Raw genomic sequence first — 21,295 nt, 5'->3', positions numbered from 1 at the left:
TAGTGATGTGAGATCATGTTGGATTGACTCTGCTCAGTGCTTAGTCAGGTGATATATTTATACATGTTAAAGTTTATATGCAGAGCTTTTAGGTTAAAATCAGGTTTTTGGGAGTTATTAGATAAAACAGTTACCTTTATATGGTCAACCTGATAGGCTATTAATATAAGAAGGGATCATTTAAGTTGCATGACCCACGTGGCTGAAACAAATTTGTGACTTATTCGTTTTTATATATACACTTTGTTTTATTATTAGCGCACTGGTCGGCGTCCAGTATCCCCGTTTACCCCTCTACGGTTTTACATTTGGTGAATCTGTCTCCCCCTCCTGTCTCTTTCCTCTATTATTTTCCACTCAGTTTCTCGTGGTTTAAAATGGCGGCGTTGAGCAGCGCCGAGTCCCCACCGCCCGTCTTCAACGGAGACACCATGAACCGCGATCCGGAGCGGGACCCGGGGCTGGACGAGCTGGGCGCGGGGCTCGAACCCGCCTGTCCCGGAGGAGCGGCGATCCCCGAATGTCAACAGGACATTCCCGAGGAGGTACAATGGGGGAGTCAGGGTTGAAGGAGAGCTCGGGTGTTGAGCGGAGCTGGGCTGGATGGAGATGTTCAGGAAACACCGGCTGTAATCCGGATCGTGTGGGGATGCAATGCATTGCAGGGGGCGAGATGATGCACGAACATACATTTATATATATAACGTTATATACTATAGCAAATCTCACATCTTGCGCTTATGCATTTTCACAAGGTGCATTTCCGAATGACGCCATTTATAATTCTCTCATTGCAGTTCTCTTAGCCAATGTTTATCAGAAGGCCTGTTCGTGTTTCATTGGCTTTATTTTTCCCCCCGACCCCGCTGCAAAGCATGCATGCTACATATTTCACCTTGCGATGCAATTTATTAATGGGAAACTACAGATGCAACGGGGAATATTTAACGGCTCGCATGCATTGTTTTATGTCCTTTGTGTCACCAGCTGGCGCGAGTCTGCGTCCGAATGCATATATATTTACATTTAAAATCTGCAGTGATGTCATTGTGCTCGTGCGTTTGGCCCTGCTAACGTTCTACATTTATTTTTGATCCCGTGCGAGTTTATTGCATTGTGCATCTTTCTTCTTCTAAGCTGTCAGCTGACCGTCTGCACGAATCACCTCTGCTGCTGTGGGGGCCTTTGCTGTTCCATGTACACACTGGGGTATTTCGTGAGGACATTCTGCACCCTGCATGAGCGTTCAGTTTAAGTTAGTGACTTTAGCTGTATTTTAGAGCCTGGTTGACCAGGTGGAGCATCTACAATGTTCCAGAAACTCCTATTACTAGCTGGTTAGTTGATGCTCTACACACAAGCCTTAAACCAGCTACAAAAATCCAAAAACAGTTTTACCAAAAGGTAGCCGTGTTTCTGGAACATTAAAGCTGGTTTCTTTTTTCTCAAGCTATCTAGAAACCATTTTATCATTTTTCTAAACTCTCCTATCGACTTAACATGGATTTTCCTGTAGAGCATCCATTCGTTATATTTTATTTTGAAACTAAAGAAAGTTTACACCGTCAATGGAACAGATCACAAACCTGGTTATTCAGGAAACTGCTTACCTACTTTGCTGGCAGACTAGTTGGATTAAAGAGCAGCTGTAAATTATCATTGTAGGAGTGCTTAGTGGTAATTAGATTAATTTTACTGCTGGTTGCTGAAACAGGGTTATACTGTCCGGTTATACACAGGACTTGTCTTGCTTCTTTTTAAAAGACCATCTATATTTAGTTTATTACCTTTTTTAATCATACTTGAATTTAAAATGCAGTATTGTTAATGAATGGAGCATGATTTTATACGATTGTACAGTCCATGAACTTGGATAGTAGTTTTATTGATGGTCACTGCCTTAACCATATTAGACTTTGAAGAGTTCACATATCTTCCCAGTAATCAATATTTTGATGGGGTTTGCAATGGGAGATCCTAAACTTTTACATTGACCCAGAATCTTGAATATTTTTGCATAAGTGAGTCTTCACATTGCTGCATTACTGACATGAATGTTGAAGGAACATAAACTTCTCACTGTGTAGTTCTACAACTGTATGACTTATATAAAGATACATTTGGAAGAATGTAATGATCTTTTGTTTTGATACAATTACACTGGAGCTTTTATGGTTGAGAAGAGATGCAAAAGCATCATAGAAGTATTATATTCCAGTGGGTTGATAAGAGGATCGAGTTGAACTTGGGAATTATTTCAGTCCAATTCAACAAATCATTCATATGTTTATAGTTTTTTCTTTAGATATTGTATGACTTCACAAGCTTCACACATTTTTGGTGTTTGCATAATTTTTCAAGTGTAAAATTCCAGTTCCTTTTTCTTTTTCTGTAATTTTTTTTAAAGGGTGAAAAAATATATTCTTCTAAATTTCATAAGTCATAAGGTTTGAAATGGTATGAGGATGAGTAAATGATGGCAGAAATGTCATTGTTGGGCCTCTTCGTAGAGAAGTTTTAGACGGCTGCATTTATTTCACATGTATTGAGCTATTTTTGAGTCTCGGTTCTGTTGCATCATGTTGAAAACACGCAGTCTATTACCACATGGGGTTTGCTTTAAAAGAAAGGCTTGTAACAAATGTCTGTTTAAGAAACTGTCCGCATCTTTGTCTGTCAGGAGTTTATACTGGCAAGTCTACTGAGAAAGTCCCTTGTCACACATGCCTTTTAGCCTTTTTTTGCACTAATTTGACTATTAGAGCCAGTTTATCTGCACCGTTGATGAGGAATCATTGTTTCTCCAAATGGTGATCACAAAAAAGTTTACTTGTAAAACTTTGTAGCACTGTAAGATTGTGTTTACCTGGCTGGAACATTTTCCAGTGAACCTGGAGTATTTTATGATGCTTGGCTTGGATTGCTTGGCAAAATTGAAAAATGTTTAATGGCTATTTGGAACCAGTGCATTGCTTGCATGTTTTCTTGAGCAAATACTTGGCTGTAATTTTGTAGGACTTTAAATTAAGAGAGAAAAGTTTATAATATTGGATGTGGTTCCACATTTTTTTACTTTTGTACTTTTTTTCCAAATTGCAGTAGCCAACAGTCATGACCTAAAGTTAAAATCTTCAACAACAATCTTCTAACATTTTTAGATCAATCATCTCCTGATTAATAGCCTCAAATGTTTAAAAATAATAATATTAGGGTTGTGAATATTCGATTTCTGTACATTTAAAGGACATTTATTAAAACTTATTGTTAAATGTGATCATTTTTATGGCTTTAGATACAAAACATTATTGACCCTTCGCAGCGAGTTTGATTGACAGAAGATTTAACGAAGATTAACGTCTGTGGACTTGAAAAATAGTGTACTGAGGTCTTTTCGCCTTTGAAACAAGATACCTTCTGATGTTCATTCATGTTTATTTCATGCTATAGCTAGTAAAGACACATTAAAGAGCCACAAAACGGTACTTATTGTTTCAATTTCTTAAAGCTAAGACCAGAAGTAACCTGCTTTGTCTTGTCTGTCAGTGTGTTGTTTCCTCTTTGCTCTGTGATGTATTTTTCACTGTGTGAGAACATGATGTGTGGTGTGATTAGCGCTATGGCTTTGTCGGACATGGCAACAGTAACTAAGAAGGGTCAATTGCCAAAACAAAAGGTTTCCTGAAGATCTCCTCTTTCCAGTGGTCGGACAAAAGGATAGTCCCGCCCCCAAACACACACACCATTGGTTGAGACAATAATGCTGTGTCATGTTTTGAAAGTGCCAGAGTGTTGGTAGTTTTCAGGAAAATACTACTATGCATGGCTTAAAATTGTCTGAGCAATTTAAGTTTGATACTGGACAAAAAAAAAAAACACTTCAGTTTAAGTTGAAGCATTTTGCAGTGGTTTCTTTGCTAATACTCACTGTCTGTTTACTTCACACCTCAGATTTAATCACTATATCACAGTTTCAGTGGGTAGGGCTAGAGACTTTTACAGCTTAGTGAAGACACTTTTTTTTCTTTTGTTTATTAGATTTAGCTGGGACATGAGGTCCTTACTCCTGTATAGTAAAGTTCAGAGATCTCTGATCAGTCTAGGAGTCAGCTAGAAAAAGAAGCTGGGAAAATTGGTTTGCTAACTCTAATTTTCTTTGCAGATATGGAACATCAAACAGATGATTAAGTTAACACAAGAGCACCTAGAAGCCCTTTTAGATAAGTTTGGAGGAGAACACAACCCCCCATCTATATACCTTGAGGTGAGTTGGCCTTAAATAAAGAATGTCATGAATAAAGTAACCAGACTTTTTTACGCCATCTGTAGTTGGGTCAAAGACGTTAAGATGTCCGCATCAAAAGAAATGTACAAAAGTGATTTTGTGTCCATAGAAAGCACATTAAATGTAAGTATGTAAAATGTCTACTTTTAAGGTTTCAAATAAGTTTTTGGAGAATAAAATGTCAAAAATTGGTTGAAATAATGTTACATTGTCATTCAGTGTAACACAATATTTATGCAAAAATTCAAACAACATGCTTATTCTGACGTGTACATATTAAAATATCTAAAAGAATAATGGAGCATACTAAATTTTATTGTGTTTTATAAATTAGTACAAAATTCTTAGTCAAATGGGCAAAACCTAGGATAGTGGCAAATGTTAAAAATGTAAAATTACAACTCATTAGTATTTGGGGTGAAAGTAATTAGTCTTTTAATATGTCATAAATAGATTTTTGTTGTAAATATGCCTGACAAGATTGTTAGACTGAATGACATTTTACTGTGTGTCTTCTGTAAATCAGGGGAAAATGTATATTTATTTTTTGCTCAGTAAAACAAAAACAAAATGGCAATTAAATAAAACCTAAAACTTTTTGCATTTTTGGGGGGAGGGAACTACAACAGTTTAAAGCAGTATTACACTTTTTTTTATGCTTAAACACTTTTTCGTCTTTGACCCAGTTACAATTAACTTTTAACTATGCAGCTGCCTATCTAAGGATTCTGGCAAATAATTTCTCTAATGTTTGAAATGACTGAACCTCAGATCTTCACCCTTTAACAGGTTCATAACATGAGAATTTATGTGAAACATGTTCATTAAGTATTCATGATTTATTCCTCCATGCCACAGGCCTATGAAGAGTACACTAGTAAGCTGGATGCATTACAGCAGCGGGAACAGCAGCTTTTGGAGGCCATTGGGAACGGAACAGAGTTCTGCTCCTCGCCCACACCCCCCCTGCTGGATGTGAAGGGACCGGGCGTCCAGAACGCCCCCGCTGCCCCAAACACCTTGGCTGTCCTGCAGACCCCCACAGACGTGACACGAGGAAATCCCCGCTCGCCCCAAAAACCCATCGTAAGGGTTTTCCTGCCCAACAAACAGAGGACAGTGGTAGGTTGTTGTTGTTGCTTGTTGTTTGGTATGGTTTCACTTTTATATGTAGATAATTTGGGGTGAATGATATATGAAATAATTCTAATAATTTGCATGATGTAAGTAATTATTTACATTACAATAGATAATGTGTTACAGTCCCTGTAAGAACCTAAGAGAATAAAAAGTTATTCTGCAGAATGTCCAGGCTTCTCTCTGCTATACAAAACTAAAAAGTGGGAAGGAAAACAGTCCATACAACTATATAGAAAGATCTCTGAAGTTATACAGTAGCTTTATGTGATGTACAGATAAAGAATTTAGTAGTTTTTGACTAAAATTATGTCTAATGAAGTGTTGTTTTTGTTAACTAAAACTAAAGCAGAAATCTTTAAACTAATAAAAATGACAAAAGCAGATTACAGTAAATATAAAAAATATATTTAAAAAGCTATTTAAAAACCCAATTCAAAATATTTCTAAATACTATTGAAATAATACTAATATAATATAAAAGAAAAGAAATGAAAACCACAAAGAGCTTAAAAAACTTAAAATAATGATAGAAAAAATAAAATTAAAACTGAAAATATAAAAATAAAAGCTAATTAAAAAATATTACTAAATACAATAATAGTGTGTAAATAATACTAGTAAAATATATGCAACAATATATTGTACTTAAAAAATTAAGTTAGAAATCTTAAACTAATAAAATCACAAGCATGTAACAAAATTCAATTGAAAACTGAAAATCCAAAATAAAAGATGACTAAATACTATAATGTAAATGCTGCATACTACTAATATGATACTGACCTGATGACAAAGCGTAAGGGCTCTGATGAAAAAATAAAAATAAAAAGGTGGTGTATATGTCAGTAATGACAAGATGGTAGGATATTTCGACCATGTTTCACAGTAAGGTTATAGCCAGGGTTTAGAAAGGAAGGGCTTCTGGAAGGAATTTCCACTCCAACCAGATAGTAGAGTGGCGGGACTCCATGGGAAATGAGCAAATGTAGGTGACCCCCTTTATTTTGATTATGTGCTCAGCTTGTCTCTGTTGGTTTAGCAAAGAGAAGCGACAGAATGACTCGGAGCCAATAAATCAAACACACCCCGAGACAACCACAGTCTCACTGTAAGAGATGAAAGTGACTTGAGTAAGTGGTTTACGTGTGTGTTTCAGGTTCCAGCTCGTTGTGGGATGACAGTGAGAGACTCCTTAAAGAAGGCTCTGATGATGCGAGGCCTGATCCCAGAATGCTGTGCAGTTTACAGGGTTCAGGATGGGTAAGAACTGTATTCAGAATGCACACATTACCATCATTACTGCAAAACAAGCCAAAGCTATGTCACACTGCGAGCAGTACTTCATTTTTACTGACTGTCCTGCCCACATTAGGGAGAAGAAGCCTATTGGCTGGGACACAGACATTTCCTGGTTGACAGGGGAGGAGCTTCATGTTGAGGTTTTAGAGAATGTGCCACTGACGACCCATAATTTTGTGAGTATGATGAAACTGACCACAAACTGGCTTAAAATCGATCTGAAATCACAAAAAGGAACCGACAGTTAATGTGGTCATTTCTATTCTTGATTTAACTTTTCTTAAATTCACCTAGACATTGAAGACATGTTGAGCTCTTTCTCATCCACCTTGAACATAAAATATATTGTTTTTTGAAAGCATTCAGATTCTTTGTTATGACTGTAAGTGTTATTTGGTGACTGGACAGGTGCGAAAGACCTTCTTCACGCTGGCCTTCTGTGACTTTTGCCGGAAGCTGCTGTTTCAAGGCTTCCGCTGCCAGACGTGCGGCTACAAGTTCCACCAGCGCTGCAGCACAGAGGTCCCGCTCATGTGTGTCAACTACGATCAGCTGGAGTGAGTGTTCATGGGAGATTTTCCACTTCTGCATTATGCATAAAAGGGTGAAATTTGCTCAATGCATAATGCACAATAAAATAAAGCATGCGAATAATGTGTAAAATAATGCTTATTTCTTACATATTAGTATTCACCATATTTGAAATAGTTTACATATCTTGTGTATAGTTTGTCCAGTTGGAAATAGTCCAATGTGCTTTGGGCATTATTATTTGTACTTTTTTTTGTTTATAATTTTGTCATTTAGTTTATTGCTGGCATCAAAATTTCTGGTGCACCACCCGATGACCCAGGAGGAGGCGTCATCAGAGGGCACGACACCCGTGTCAGAGATGTGTCCATCCATCCCTCCATCCGAGTCCACTGGGTAAGAAAACAAAAAAACAAAAAAAAACACTTGCAGACCCCAAACTTTTTGTGTATGTATAATGTATCTGCTATGTATCTTTTAATTGAGAAACGGTCACATTAAGTATATAATGTAGTGTGTAGGTGGCTTTTCATCGTGTATTGTGCAGAATTACATTGTAGTCTTCTGTCTCTATTTTCTCCAGGTCTCTGTGTCATCCTTCTGTGTCCCCGTCCAAATCCATCCCTATCCCACAGTCCTTTAGACCTGGAGAGGATGAACACCGCAACCAGTTTGGCCAGAGGGACCGCTCTTCCTCAGCCCCTAACGTCCATATCAACACCATCGAGCCGGTCAACATTGATGTGAGAACTGGACATTTGCACAGCTAACCAATATATTTTAGTCAAAAGTATTTAATCCATTTTAATGTTATAGGTCCTACATAAAAATGTCTTTACTTTGCACTTCCTGAATCTGAAAAATTAGCATCCAGTAATAATAATAATAATAGATATTAAAATTGATAAAGTGTTCTTTTATTTTAGATACATTATATTATTACTTATTCAAATGAATATTAATTATTATTAAAAGTGTTTACATTAAGTGACCTCAACCATATAACCTTGTTTATTTTAAGCCTATTAATATAGAAGTTTTATAGCCCCCCAAAAAAACATAAGGTATATTTGTAGTAAGCAAAATCAGTCCTGATTTTTTTACAGCCTAAAATGACTGATTACAAAAAATCTGTCATTTAAAAAATATTTTTTTAAAATATCATTTTAAAAAATACTGATGCGGCTTTTCTCAAAATTTGCAGCATTTCTTATTGTTTTGCAGTGAAAATATACTACAAACAACATTCTTCTAACACTGTCATGACTTTTCTGACTTCGAGAACCATTGTAGGGCTCCAGACTAACATTTGAGGACACCAGATCTAGTGCTATTAAGTTCTACAGAAGTTGCCACCAACACCTTTTATAACAGTCATTCATGTTTAGTCTAGTTTAATAAATACAAAAAATATATATATTTGGGAGTGGAAATGGCTAATAAGCCTATAAGTACTTCTCTTTAAGCTTACTTAAAGCTTTGAAGTGCTGGGAAAAGTTGTGTCAGACATTTAAAAACACTCTAAAAAATTCTTCACCGAATTTGAATGCTTCTCACAAGATTTCACCGAGATGTTATTGATTCTGCTGCAAATTTGACTGCTTTCTTCACTGTGGCTCCGGCGCTGCATTGCCAAAACGAGTAGCGCAGATTTGTTCTGCTTTCGGTTCGTTTGTCAAGTGTAGCTTTAGTAAATCGATAAATTCAGCGATTGCAAAATCACAAAATCCTGGAGGGACTGCAAAATGTTACAATTGCCCTGGTCTCCCCAAGTCCCTGCTAATCTGAGTTATTTCTGTACAGGATTTGATCCGTGATCAAGGCTTACCGAGGTCAGATGGAGGTAAGTGTTGTCCGAAACAGAAAACATGCACTAAGACACACTGAATTCAAATGGCTTTACGTCATCCCATGTCTTTGTGCCATCTCTGTGTCATTGGTCTTAGAAGTTTATGATAGCTGATCCATTTCACTCTAGTAAATTTCACTCTGCCTGCTAGTAAAAGCTGAAAAACAGGACTTTCTCTCCCCGTCTGCGAATTGCTTTAGCCCTTTTCATTATCACTAGTGGCCTGCTGTAAACTACTAATTCCTAATCTGTGTTCTCAAAACCAGCCCCTGTCCTTCCCGATTCTTCAAAACATGTCCCAGAACTAAGTTTAAAGAGACAGTTCACCCAAAAATGTACATTCGGTCATCATTTACTCAGTCTGATATCGTTGCAAACCTGTATGACTCTCTTTTTTCTGTGGAAGGTAAAAGAAGATGTTTAGAAGAATGTTCGAGCTGCTCTTTTCCTTAAAACAAAGGGCAAAGTAATTGATAACAGAATTCTCATTTTAGGGTGAACTGTCCCTGTCAGACTGTATACGAAAATAATGAAAAGCTGGCTCTGTGTCACCTGTAATTCACTTGATCTTTTCTAAACAACCTCTGAGAGTAGACACAGGGTTTTGGTAGTGGGTGACAGGAAGTGCACCTGAGCTTCAGGGGCCAGTGATCCCGTGTCTGTCTCTCTCCCCACTGCAGCCCCCTCGCAACACCCAGCCCGCTGCTTGAGGAAGAACCGAACACGGACCTCAAGCCCCCTTCTGTCCTCCCACCCCAATGACATTGTCTTTGATTTTGAGCCTGAGCCAGTATTCAGAGGTAGATAGGCCTTCGTGCGTGGCTGTGTCCCACACCTTGTCTTGTCTTTTGCTTGTCTGTCTGTCTGTCTGTCTGTGTTTGTCTTCCACCTTCTGTGTTTTAAATTCTCACTTTCTCTGCCACTTCTCTTGCACAAACGCTTTTACTGATGTTTGATGGGCTGCTGTCACTTTTCCTCAACTGAACACACTTGACTCAATTAGGAAAGCAAAGAATGGCACGTGTCACTCAGAAGTACAGGCCCGCTTTTAAATAATAATAAATTGGTCATTATTAAATATATAATGTATATTTTATTTAGATCACATGCGCCATAATCCAACACTTAATGTTTTACAAACATTATTTAGAAACACAAATAATAACAGTTAAATGTAATCTTAAAATGCAGTTCTCACAAAATAAAAAGTCTCAAAATGAATATCCAGTACAGTACAATATGTATTTTTTTTTCTGTACACTATCATGATGCCTGAATTGACTTGATTGAATTAAATTTTTTATTTAGCATTTAGAATTTAGGTTTTTTTATATAGTTATAATTTAAATAGTATTGAATTTTAGTATTCGTTATTGACCATAAAGTAAAAACAATTATTGGCTTATTGTACCAGCCAGTGTTATTTTACATAGTATTTATTAATATTTTGAATTAGGTTTTATTTTCATATTTTCTGTATTTGTTTTCATTTAAGCTTTAGTAATTATATATGCTTATATAAAATGTATATTTATATTTCTAATTAGCTTTTTAAAAAATTTTGTTTAAGTAATTTTAGTTTTAATATTTTAATTAATGGGCAACATAAAATTATTTTTCTTATTTTCTCTTTTTGTTTATTTAAGTTTAAGATTTTTATCTTAGTTTTTTATTTTATTTTATTTTAACAAATTAGTTTTAGTTATCAATAAGAACACTGGTACATGCCAGAATTGTTTGTTTTAATCCCTAATTGCAGTACTTTTGTGTACAGATCTATGTGACACATTTTTGTTGATACTTTCTGGTTTTCCATTGGGAAAGAGATAAGGGGTTTGGCTCAGGATTTGATCGTATACTTCAGACGAGGCATATATCGCTTACAGCCCCTTATTTCACACTGCATGGGCTGTGACGTGATCCTTTCCTCTCTTTCTCCCCCATGTGACTCTGTAGGTTTTTATTCCTTTCCTTCTGTCTCCTTTCCACTCTTACTCTGTCTCTCTCTTCTTTGGCTCTCATATTTCCAGTTAAAGTAACTTTACTTGTTTCTCGACCTCTCGTAATGCCAGGCACCACAACAGGCCTGTCGGCCACACCTCCTGCCTCCCTGCCTGGTTCCCTGCCCAATGTGAAGGTGTCCAAATCACCCTGCCAACCGAGAGAGCGGAAGCCATCGTCTTCGTCTGAGGATCGCAATAAAATGGTGAAGATTTCTTGACCTAGTCCTTCTAGTCCAGTTCAAAGGTCATCCGAGATGGTTTTTGACATTTATTTTGTCTAATATTTAGAAAACCCTGGGTCGACGGGACTCAAGCGATGATTGGGAGATCCCAGAAGGTCAGATCACCCTGGGACAGCGGATAGGATCGGGCTCTTTTGGAACAGTCTACAAGGGGAAGTGGCATGGTAGGTCTTCTGAGAACAGTTTTGGTCTAAAGATGATGGAGTGTACAGGAAAGGCTAAATGTGTGTCTTCCTCTTCCTCAGGTGATGTGGCGGTAAAGATGTTGAATGTCACAGCTCCCACACCACAGCAGCTGCAGGCCTTTAAGAATGAAGTGGGGGTCCTCAGGTAAGAACTCAAAATTACTCCCCATTTTAAAACCGGGATGGTGTCTGTCCAGATTGTAGGTTTTAGGTAGTGGTTAACCAATATAGTTTTTTTGTTTGTTAGTTTTTCCCCCCAAATATATATTTTTTCAATGTAATTTTTAGGGATGCACCGTTATGAAAATTTTAAGCCGATATCGATATCCGATATTAATTTCTCTGTTATGGCCGATGACCGATATTTACCGATATCGATATGTGTTTTTAAAAAAATGTTTCTGAGATGCTAAAAGTTTGTACATACTGAATTTCTTCCTTTATTTTCAGAATTATTTTAATTCCAAATAACAAGGTTAACTTACAGGGCTACCATAAAACATAAGTAACCAACTTTTACCACTTATCAAGCATGCCAGTATTCATGGCAACATGTTTTCAGCTCTGTGCACTCCAGTTAAACTCAAATTTGAGAAAAAGGCTAAATCAAAATATCTTACACATATCCTGACTGTCCGTGCACATTTTTATGTAAATGTCCAAACCCTGAAACAAGGTTTCTACCAAGCAAACATAAAAAACAAGTCAATTTTAAGACCCATCTATAAAAATGTTCAAACAAAAATGAGAACTGTGACATAACCGTAATTCAAAAGACATGGTGGTCTTTATACATTCTCCAACTTAAAAGCAGCAACAATTTACTCAAAAGTAAATGTCTCAAACAAACAGGGTTTCCACCTAACACTGTGCAGTAAGTTAAAGTCCAGGCCTACTTCATCACCAAAGGCAGGTTTTTTTTTTACAAAGAGAAGCATTTCTGCTTTCTCACACTGGATCCTGTTTCTCTTTTCATCAACAATATGTGATGCAGCAGAGAAGAGACGTTCGCTGTCCACACTTGTACATGGAGCTGAAAGGTACTTGCGTGCTGCTTTAGCCAGGGCAGGAAAGCGAGACATGTTGTTTTTCCAATACTGCAGTGGGCTCTCATTTCTGGGGATGAGGGGCTCACTCAGATAGCCATGCACCTACAGGAATGTAGACAAGTGTATTACTATGCATGTCTGATCAATTACCAGCAGTCTAGACATTACTGTCCTCCTCCCCTTAAGATCTTTGATGAACTTTGCTCAGAGGAGATGACCAGTGCTTAAGGTCAACAGGGGGCAGAGAAGCATTACTAAACAATATTCTTTATAACAATTAGCTTTTTTATTTTAATTATTTTTTTTTTTGTATATTTATTTTAGTAACTCTATAGAATTCACAGCATGTTAATAATAAAAAAGAACTGCACAAAAGACTTCGTTATTTGAATTAAAGAGTAAGACTGGGTCTGATAATACTATACCTGCACACTTATGTGGCTTGTCAGGCCTGCCTGCTGTTCCATGGTCGAGTTTTCCTCCAGAATTTCATCATGCATGTCAAGCAGCGACTTTCCCCCCTCGTCACTTGTTCTTATCTTCTTCTCTTGCTGTTCTTCTGTGTCCGGTGTCTCCGTTGCGCTGTCACTGTGCGTCATTTTGTCCACTTGTTGCTGGAGCGTCTTTACCGCTGCTTGCTTGGTGACTGTGTCAAAATAACGGTCTTTGTACCGCGGGTCAAGGATCGTTGCCAAATAGTAGATCGGCTCAGAGAAGGCGCTTCCAAATCGCTCGTTCAAAGCGTCCAGTAGTGTGTGCTTTGCTGTGCGGACCCCACTGTCTGTGTCAGCTGTCTTGCTCAGCAAACGTTTCAGTGCCACAACAGACGGAATCACGTCCGCAGTAGTAGCCTGATGTGAGCTGATCTCCCTCGTTAATTGTTCAAATGGAGTGAGAAGCGTGGTCATGTTTTCAATGAGGCCCCACTGATGTGCACTTAAACGCGCAGGCAGCTCATGATCTGCTCCATACACACCAAGCGCGCGCTTCTGATCCAGTAGACTTTTCATCATAAGAAAAGTACTATTCCATCTTGTCGCCACATCTTGTTGTAGCATCATGGTTTTCGAGCCTAACTCTTGCTGTATGTCTCTCAGCCGAGAGGTAGCGAGTTGAGAGTGGCGAAAATGTCCGACAATTTTCCTCCCGATCGCCACACAGTCAGAAATGCTCCGCTGGCTTAGCACTCCGTCATGCACTGCTAGCTGCAGCGTGTGAGCCATGCAGCCCAGGCTTTTAACGCCGCACTCCTCCATTGCCTTTTTTTAATTTGTGGATATGCGTGGCCACGACTTCGTACAAAGCAGGGAGGGAGACGTCGGAAAAGTAGCGCCGACTTGGCAGACTGTAGCGGGGTTCAATATGCTCTATCAACTGCCGAAATCCCCGGTCCTCCACTACTGAAAAAGGCTGGTCGTCAAGAGCAATCATTTCCATTAACTTGTCGGTTATTGATCTGGCTTTTGCGCTGTCCTTGGCAAATTTCTTGGTCTTGTCAAGTACCTGCTGTATCGGACTCCCAGCTGCTTTCGTGTTTGCCTGCTGGCTAATGTTAGCAGCATTTTTTTCCTGCAATTGTTTGTGAAGGTCTGGGTGGCGTTTTTTCAAATGACATATTAAATTTGTGGTGTTGAATGACTTGACGCAGCACCCTCCTCGCATTACCTCGACTTTGCAGGTATTGCAAACTGCTTTTCGAGTGTCTGCTTTCGACACCGTGAAAAAAGCCCACACCGCTGACATTTTTTCGCCTCTTCAGTTTAACATCCCACAAACATGTGCTGCCTTTGACACTGACTGACGCTGTCGCGTATCACGTGCACAAACAAATACACACAACCAAATCCCCCTCCCCCTCCCCCTCCCTCTCCCGACACAGCAACTAGATACACATCGGTTGTGGTTATCGGCCCAATTTTACTCATCGGACCGATGCCGATAGGTTCAAAAATGACGAACATCGGCCAATATCGATATTTGTGCCGATATATCGTGCATCCCTAGTAATTTTTATTAGAAGGAAATAATAAAAAGGGTTTTAAACTATCTCAACTATTGGTTGCAAAAACAGGGTTGCAAAAATTAAATTAAATTAAATAATTACATTTAAGGGTAAAATAAAATAAATCTATAAAATCTATAAATAAATCTCATAATATCTGATTTGACTTCATTGTTTATTTTTTCTATTTTTATTAGAAGAAAATCATTAAAATCATAATTTAAGCTATCCCAATTTTTGGTAACAGGGTTGCAAAAAATGTAACTAAATTAAACAATTTAATTAAATGTAATGTAATCTAAAATAATTTGACCTCATTGTGTTATAAATTTGTATTTACTTTTTATTAAATTTTTATTAGAAGAAAATTACCATAATGGGTGTAAATTATACCTATTGTAGTAACAGGGGTGCAAAAAATATTATTATATTTAATTCATTATATTAAATATAAACATTTAAATGAACACACTTAAATATAAAATAAAATAACAAAATAAAATCTCTTTATTTGACTGAAATTCTCTAAAATTGACTTAACATAAGAGTTAAGCACTTCCTTTGACTGACTATTGACTTTTCTATCATTAGTGTCATCTCATTCTTTTGGAAATTGAGCGGTGGAACTTTAAAAAGGCAATATTGTAACATAATTGTTTATTTCATAAAGAAAAATGTATTATATTGAATGATATTGATCATTCATAAAATACATGGTTTAAGTAGCAGAATTAATTTTTAAACTTAAAAAATAAATCTTCAATTAACTCATTATTTGTAAACCTTGTCATTAAATGTTAGTCTCACATTTTATTAAATTATGTGCTACCGAAACATTGTTCTGTCAAAGCATATTGGAAATTCTTTATCTCCTGCAGGAAAACCCGCCATGTGAACATCCTGCTCTTCATGGGCTACACCACCAAACCCCAGCTGGCTATTGTTACACAGTGGTGTGAAGGCTCGAGTCTCTACCACCACCTGCACATCATCGAGACCAAGTTTGAGATGATCAAGCTGATTGACATTGCCCGGCAGACGGCTCAGGGCATGGAGTGAGTGTCACTCAAACATTTTTAGATCAATCTAATTTTTGAAACCTGCTGATACTCAACTGCTCAGGTTATGATGTACAAATTGAACGCTTTACATCATTTTATCCACAGCTATCTCCATGCTAAGTCCATCATCCATAGAGATCTGAAGAGTAACAGTATCCTTTGAAAAATATTGTTTATTATAGAAATATAAAATCCATAAATCCATATTTTCAGGTCACAATTGGTAGATATATGTGTGCGTCTACATGCTCTTAGCCTTAACACCACCTCCCTAGATATATTTCTTCATGAGGACCTAACAGTAAAGATTGGTGATTTCGGTCTGGCTACAGTGAAATCCCGCTGGAGTGGCTCGCATCAGTTTGAGCAGCTTTCTGGCTCTATCTTGTGGATGGTGAGTGAAGGGACATGTCTTAACTATGTCAGAAGTGTTTGTTCTGTACTGACATCTGCATCTCGGCTGTTCTGCTTCAGGCTCCAGAGGTGATCAGACTGCAGGATAAAAACCCATACAGTTTCCAGTCGGATGTCTACGCGTTTGGCATTGTGCTCTATGAGCTCATGTCAGGGGCTCTGCCTTACTCTAACATCAACAACAGAGACCAGGTGAACCTCTTAGCACTTTCCCTTGAAAGCAGTTCATTGTGGAATTATTTATTTTTAATTTATTTAAATATATATAATTATTTTTTATTACATAAGCATGAATAATATTTATTCTTTTTTTTTCATCAATTCAATTTTGAACGTTTAAGTACTAGTAAGAGGATACACATGACATAAATCAAGTCTTTACCCTGTGAAATTTCTGCTAGTGTCTGAAAATTGCCGAAATGAATGTGCATCTCTCTACTCATCCAGATTATCTTCATGGTTGGCCGGGGTTACCTGTCTCCTGACCTGAGCAAAGTGCGCAGTAATTGCCCCAAGGCCATGAAGAGACTTATGGCAGATTGTCTGAAGAAAAAGCGGGAGGAGAGACCTCTTTTCCCTCAGGTAATATTGTGAACACCTGTCAAAATTCAGTTTTCTTCAATTTGGTTGCCATCTGTCAAGGGCATGCAGATTTATGTCAAGGTGTGTTGACTCTTCTCGCTTACTCTTGCGCTCTGTCCATTGGATAAATAAAAAAGGTCATATTATATGTAATTAAAATATATAACATACAAGGGTGCTCATAAGTGGCGTGCAAATCACTGTGTTGTATCGACTAACTGTAATACTTTATATAATATATCTAGGATACGCATTGCCGGTTTAACAGCAAAACGCAAGACATTTTATTCATTCACTGACGCGCTTCACTCAGCAGTGCTAAAACAGCCAGTGTGTATACCTACTTGCCAGCCACCCGCTAAAATAAAAGCCTTGCTGATTTTTTTAGATTTGAAAATTCATATGAACAAAAAAATGAAAATGTATATCTAAGCAGTGTTTTTTTTTTAAGTGTAATGTATAATAATTGTATTTTTATTTTCTTTTTTAAATATAATAGCATTATCACACTTTATATAATATTTGTATTATTATTTCTTAAATTAACTACATAAAGTGCAATAATACTATGGTTACTACAAATTTTTTTTCATATTTATATTTAATGGGTCACACGTGCTCTCATGATTTTTATTTTAATATGTATTATTTATTTATGGCAGATCCTGGCCTCTATTGAGTTATTGGCACGCTCTTTGCCTAAGATCCACCGCAGCGCTTCTGAGCCATCCCTAAACCGCGCTGGATTCCAGACAGAGGACTTCAGCCTGTACGCCTGTGCTTCCCCCAAGACGCCCATCCAGGCTGGTGGCTATGGCAAGTTCACATACACAAACAATGTTGTGTCTTTTTCCACTTGTAATGCTTAAATTAGTATGAAACTGACACAAATCTGTTCAATTGTATCCCCTTTTAGGTGAATTCTCAGCGTTTAAATAGTGCTGCAAGTCCTAAACTCCATCCCTTGTCAGTTTTTACGACGTCTTGTGTTCCTACGGTGGGTTCATCCATAACACAGAAAAGGACTAGTTTTCAAAGAATGTGCTGTTTTTCTTCCTCTTTTCCCGAAGAGCTACAGCCTCAATGGAATTTCTTTAAAATAAAATGATCTCTGCAGGGTGTCATTGCTGATTTTGCAAAAATCTCATAAACATCACATAGGACAATATGTGAGATTATACACATAATGCAGCGTACAAGAAAAACGACTGATGTGAGAAACCAACAGCTGCTCACTGGAAAGAAAAAGGCAAACAAACCCAAACAGATTTTGGCAGGGGATGAAAACCTTTCCCCAAGAAGGAAGATAAATGGGTATGGGATGAATGATATTGGTAGCACAAGCCCCGCCTTTGCTCCACCCCTGGAGTGGAACAACACACAGCACTGGCCAATCAGAAAACAGGGCCCAGTGGCATGGAATGATGGGAAAATTGGCATAAAGAGAGGACGTCAAGTCGCAGTCATGGAAAGGTGCTGAATGTCAGGAGATAACTTGAACGATATTTAGAAACGTTTTTTCTCTTGCAATGAGTTTGTTACGAGATTTCGCCTGTGGCTGGAGTTACTAATAATACAGATTTCTTTGGTCTTCAGCATTTTTTTCCCCTCAAGGGTCATATGTTGTAGATAAACAGACCCTTTTTCAGTTACAGATATAGTTTTTGAACAGTGGTAAATGAAGCAACCATCGAAAAGACCTCTCTTTTTTTTATTAAATATATATATTCTAGAATATTCTGCAGGTTATTTTGCTTTTAGTTCTTTGTCAAGGCAAACTAGTATTTTTTTATTTATTTATTTTGCATTTCACATGTCCCACGCAGAGAAGCCTGGGGAAATGTTTTTAGCCTCTCTTGGATCGGCACAAATACCATCAGATATGTCCGAGGTGGGCAAAATCAAATGGGTTTCCGTGCTTCTAAAGAATGTGATTTAGTTTGATTTAGTTTAGCATCTTTATAGTAGCTGACGTTATGTTTCTGAACAAGTCAAAGGTTATATTATTTAAAGTTTCTTGTAGAAAAACCCACTGTATAAAGCAAACACGAAGCCTTGCTATGGAGTAACAATGTGGGCGTATTTCAGATGTATTTCTGTACTTTTCACTACAACTTTAAGCTTAACTGTTGTTATTAGAAGCCATTCATTTGAGGCCATAACGGTTAACAGAATTTTTTACATTTTATTTGGACCTTGCACTGCTGGATTCATTCCGATATATTTGTTCACGGGTCATAGCTTTTTTTTAAGTTTACGTTTTTCTTGTGTTATAGACAGGCAGGCCTGCAAAGTTACATTAATTTATATTGCTTTAATTTTATTTTTGTTCGATGTTGTTATACACACATGTATAGTTTCTCTCACTCATTCTGTGATTTGTTAAAATGGACATTACACAGTGTGTCTGTGCACTTTGTATACATGATGCAGATAAGCAATTTTGCCTTTTTAAAGACTTAATATATTTTGTCATAGGAAGAGGTTAAAGCATGGTTACCAGATTGCAAAATGAATGAAAATTTATTTCAAAAGCAGACAGGGCCATGGGACACTAAAAACCAAAGCTTAATCCAACCTCCTAACGCCATCTGTGTCCACCTTCATGGGGAACGGTTATCTGGATCTTCGACCAAATCGATTCGCCATATGACTCGAACAGGCGACAAAGTGACGACTCTTCGTTTCAAGTTGGCCCAAAGACTACTGCATCAACCCTCTAGCATTGCTTTGGGCTGTAGTGACACTAGCACTGTGTAGCCCTGAAGTTCATCTAGACATGTGGACCGTGGAAGTGTCCTCGTAGGGATGCTTTTCTTTATGTTGGTCTCTTCATAGTGAAATAAGTGGCTCCGCCTTCTTTTTTCTCTCGTAGGAAATTAGGCATTTTTGCTTTCGGCTCCACAAAATGCTTGATGTTGCACAGATAACTGAGGCTGTGCGCTTGGTTCCCCACTCATGCTCTGTTACAAAAGAGAGGACATACGCCCCATCTTCTTGCTTCTGTTGAGATGGATTGAATTATTTATTTTGGTCCTCTTTTTTTGATTATTTTTATAAGGACGATGCTCTGTGAATTGGTTCTGCCACTTAAACTTGCCATTAAGCAGAGAGGAGTTCCAGGGATCCTTTGGGATGTGACGGTGGTCACTGCTTTCACATGTATTGTTTTTGACGAGACGTTTGAATGAACTTGTTACCAGATTAAGCTGACAAACCTAACGTATGGAGACGGTAGAGGTGTATTTTAAGAATGCTGTATTTATTTTCTATGGGAATGTTACTGAAGAGGTCTGACTTATGAAGGATTGATCCTTCTTGACTGGAATACTTTGGGACCTGCTTAATTACAACTTGGAGATAAGCATATTATATATTTAGATCCTTTATAACCATTTTACTTTAACTACCCAAACCCCCATTTTATTTGCTTTTTGCCTTCACCAAAATTTTCCGTATCACATTCCTTTCTGTTGTCTTGCCTGCACTTTAACCCCCCCCCCCGTCCCCGTCCCCGTCCCCGTCCCCGCTAATTCAAGTGAGAACTATTATACAAATGTTTGGGAGACTCTTTTCATCTGTAAATAGCTGTACAAATGAAGTACTGTCCGTTTGCTAGAAGGCATGGAGATAAAAACAATGAAATGACTTCAAATGTTTCAACTTAAGAAATAAAGGTTAAGAAAAGACATTTTGATAGAAGAAATTCTGAGAAACTATTTCTGTGTAAAAATATTTAAGACTGTATTATATAAAAGGAAAAGAGCTTAATGTATTTGTTGTGAATATGAAAAACTGATATATTAAAGAAGTGCATGAAAACTGGCTAATGTTTTTTGTGCTTTTATTTTCATTTTATTTGAAATTCAGTGTGAAGCACAGTTTGCTTTAAAAGGCTGTCACAGTTAACCACAGAATTTTAAAGCTATATTTTTGATTATACTAGTTTTTTTACTTTTATTTTCTCTATTATTTTGTAGAGTTGAAGAGGAGTTGCCTTTCTCTCACTAGTTCTGCCCACTCTTTTCTAACTTGGCCCCTCCAAATCCTTTGTTTCGATCCTTCAGAAGAGATGCTGTCGCTTTATAAAAGTAAGGTTGCCTAACAGACTTTCTCACTTTCAGAAGCCTTTTTTTTAGATTGAAAAAAGAGAGGAAAAGTTTGGGTATTCACAAAAATCGTCTTGGTGGGATATTATATTTGGATGCTTCTAGACAGTAAATGCTTCTTGCAACATCCACGGGTGAGTAAATGCATTAATGTATTATTTTCTTGTTAACAATTTTCCAACATTTCTATATTAGTGTGTGTGGGTGATCTAGAGTGAGCTCTCAACTTTTTTGTATTTGTCACTGGATCCTGCTATTTTCATCTCTTCCAGACGAGTGTGCAATGTCCAGATTCATCTCTCTGTCAATAAGGAAAAGACACAATGAACGAGGTATCAATAAAAATTACTCACATTTTCAATTTGCAATAAGGTCAAGTTTATTCAAACCCTTTTGTTAATAATTCATGTCAATCTCAGAGCGATCCCTGGGTAATGCTCAGAGGCGTCAGATCCTGCAGCTTGATAGGACCCTACATGCGCTGGATGTGCAGTATCAGCGGGAGCTGGCTGGGGTACATGGTGCACAGCAACAGTTGAGAAGATCC

The 21,295-nt window shown here is 37.6% G+C and overlaps 2 protein-coding genes across 4 annotated transcripts in view; one reads left to right on the top strand and one right to left on the bottom strand.

Moving 5' to 3' along the window:
* LOC132105679 (cryptochrome-1-like) overlaps positions 1 to 21,295 on the bottom strand; it is a 140,310-nt gene that overhangs the window by 97,751 nt on the left and 21,264 nt on the right. The window lies entirely within an intron of this gene.
* LOC132105677 (serine/threonine-protein kinase B-raf-like) lies at positions 261 to 20,464 on the top strand. 3 transcript variants are annotated; one of them, XM_059510971.1, is made up of 19 exons: positions 262 to 545; positions 4,160 to 4,261; positions 5,141 to 5,404; positions 6,579 to 6,682; positions 6,795 to 6,897; positions 7,130 to 7,278; positions 7,529 to 7,648; positions 7,836 to 7,995; positions 9,056 to 9,095; positions 9,782 to 9,901; positions 11,174 to 11,307; positions 11,393 to 11,510; positions 11,592 to 11,676; positions 15,461 to 15,637; positions 15,749 to 15,795; positions 15,919 to 16,037; positions 16,118 to 16,249; positions 16,505 to 16,639; positions 17,302 to 20,464. In XM_059510971.1, exons 1-19 carry the CDS (start codon positions 378 to 380, stop codon positions 17,506 to 17,508), a joined length of 2,484 nt encoding a protein of 827 aa, XP_059366954.1. In that variant the 5' UTR covers positions 262 to 377; the 3' UTR covers positions 17,509 to 20,464. The 3 variants fall into 3 exon arrangements, with proteins under 3 accessions (XP_059366955.1, XP_059366954.1, XP_059366956.1); XM_059510973.1 differs by lacking the exon at positions 262 to 545 and adding an exon at positions 1,297 to 1,337; XM_059510972.1 differs by lacking the exon at positions 9,782 to 9,901 and having other exon boundaries at positions 261 to 545.

The sequence above is a fragment of the Carassius carassius genome, chromosome 26 (assembly GCF_963082965.1).
Source record: "Carassius carassius chromosome 26, fCarCar2.1, whole genome shotgun sequence".
NCBI classification, from domain to species: Eukaryota; Metazoa; Chordata; class Actinopteri; order Cypriniformes; family Cyprinidae; genus Carassius; species Carassius carassius.
This window is presented reverse-complemented; position numbering and strand designations above follow the sequence as displayed.

Bases quoted from the DNA above. Each gene is read 5' to 3' on its own strand.
- LOC132105677 (XM_059510971.1), top strand. From the start codon at position 378: ATGGCGGCGTTGAGCAGCGCCGAGTCCCCACCGCCCGTCTTCAACGGA. The intron at 6,683-6,794 runs GTAAGAACTGTA...TGCCCACATTAG, and splicing joins GTTTACAGGGTTCAGGATGG to GGAGAAGAAGCCTATTGGCT. The intron at 6,898-7,129 runs GTGAGTATGATG...GTGACTGGACAG, and splicing joins CACTGACGACCCATAATTTT to GTGCGAAAGACCTTCTTCAC.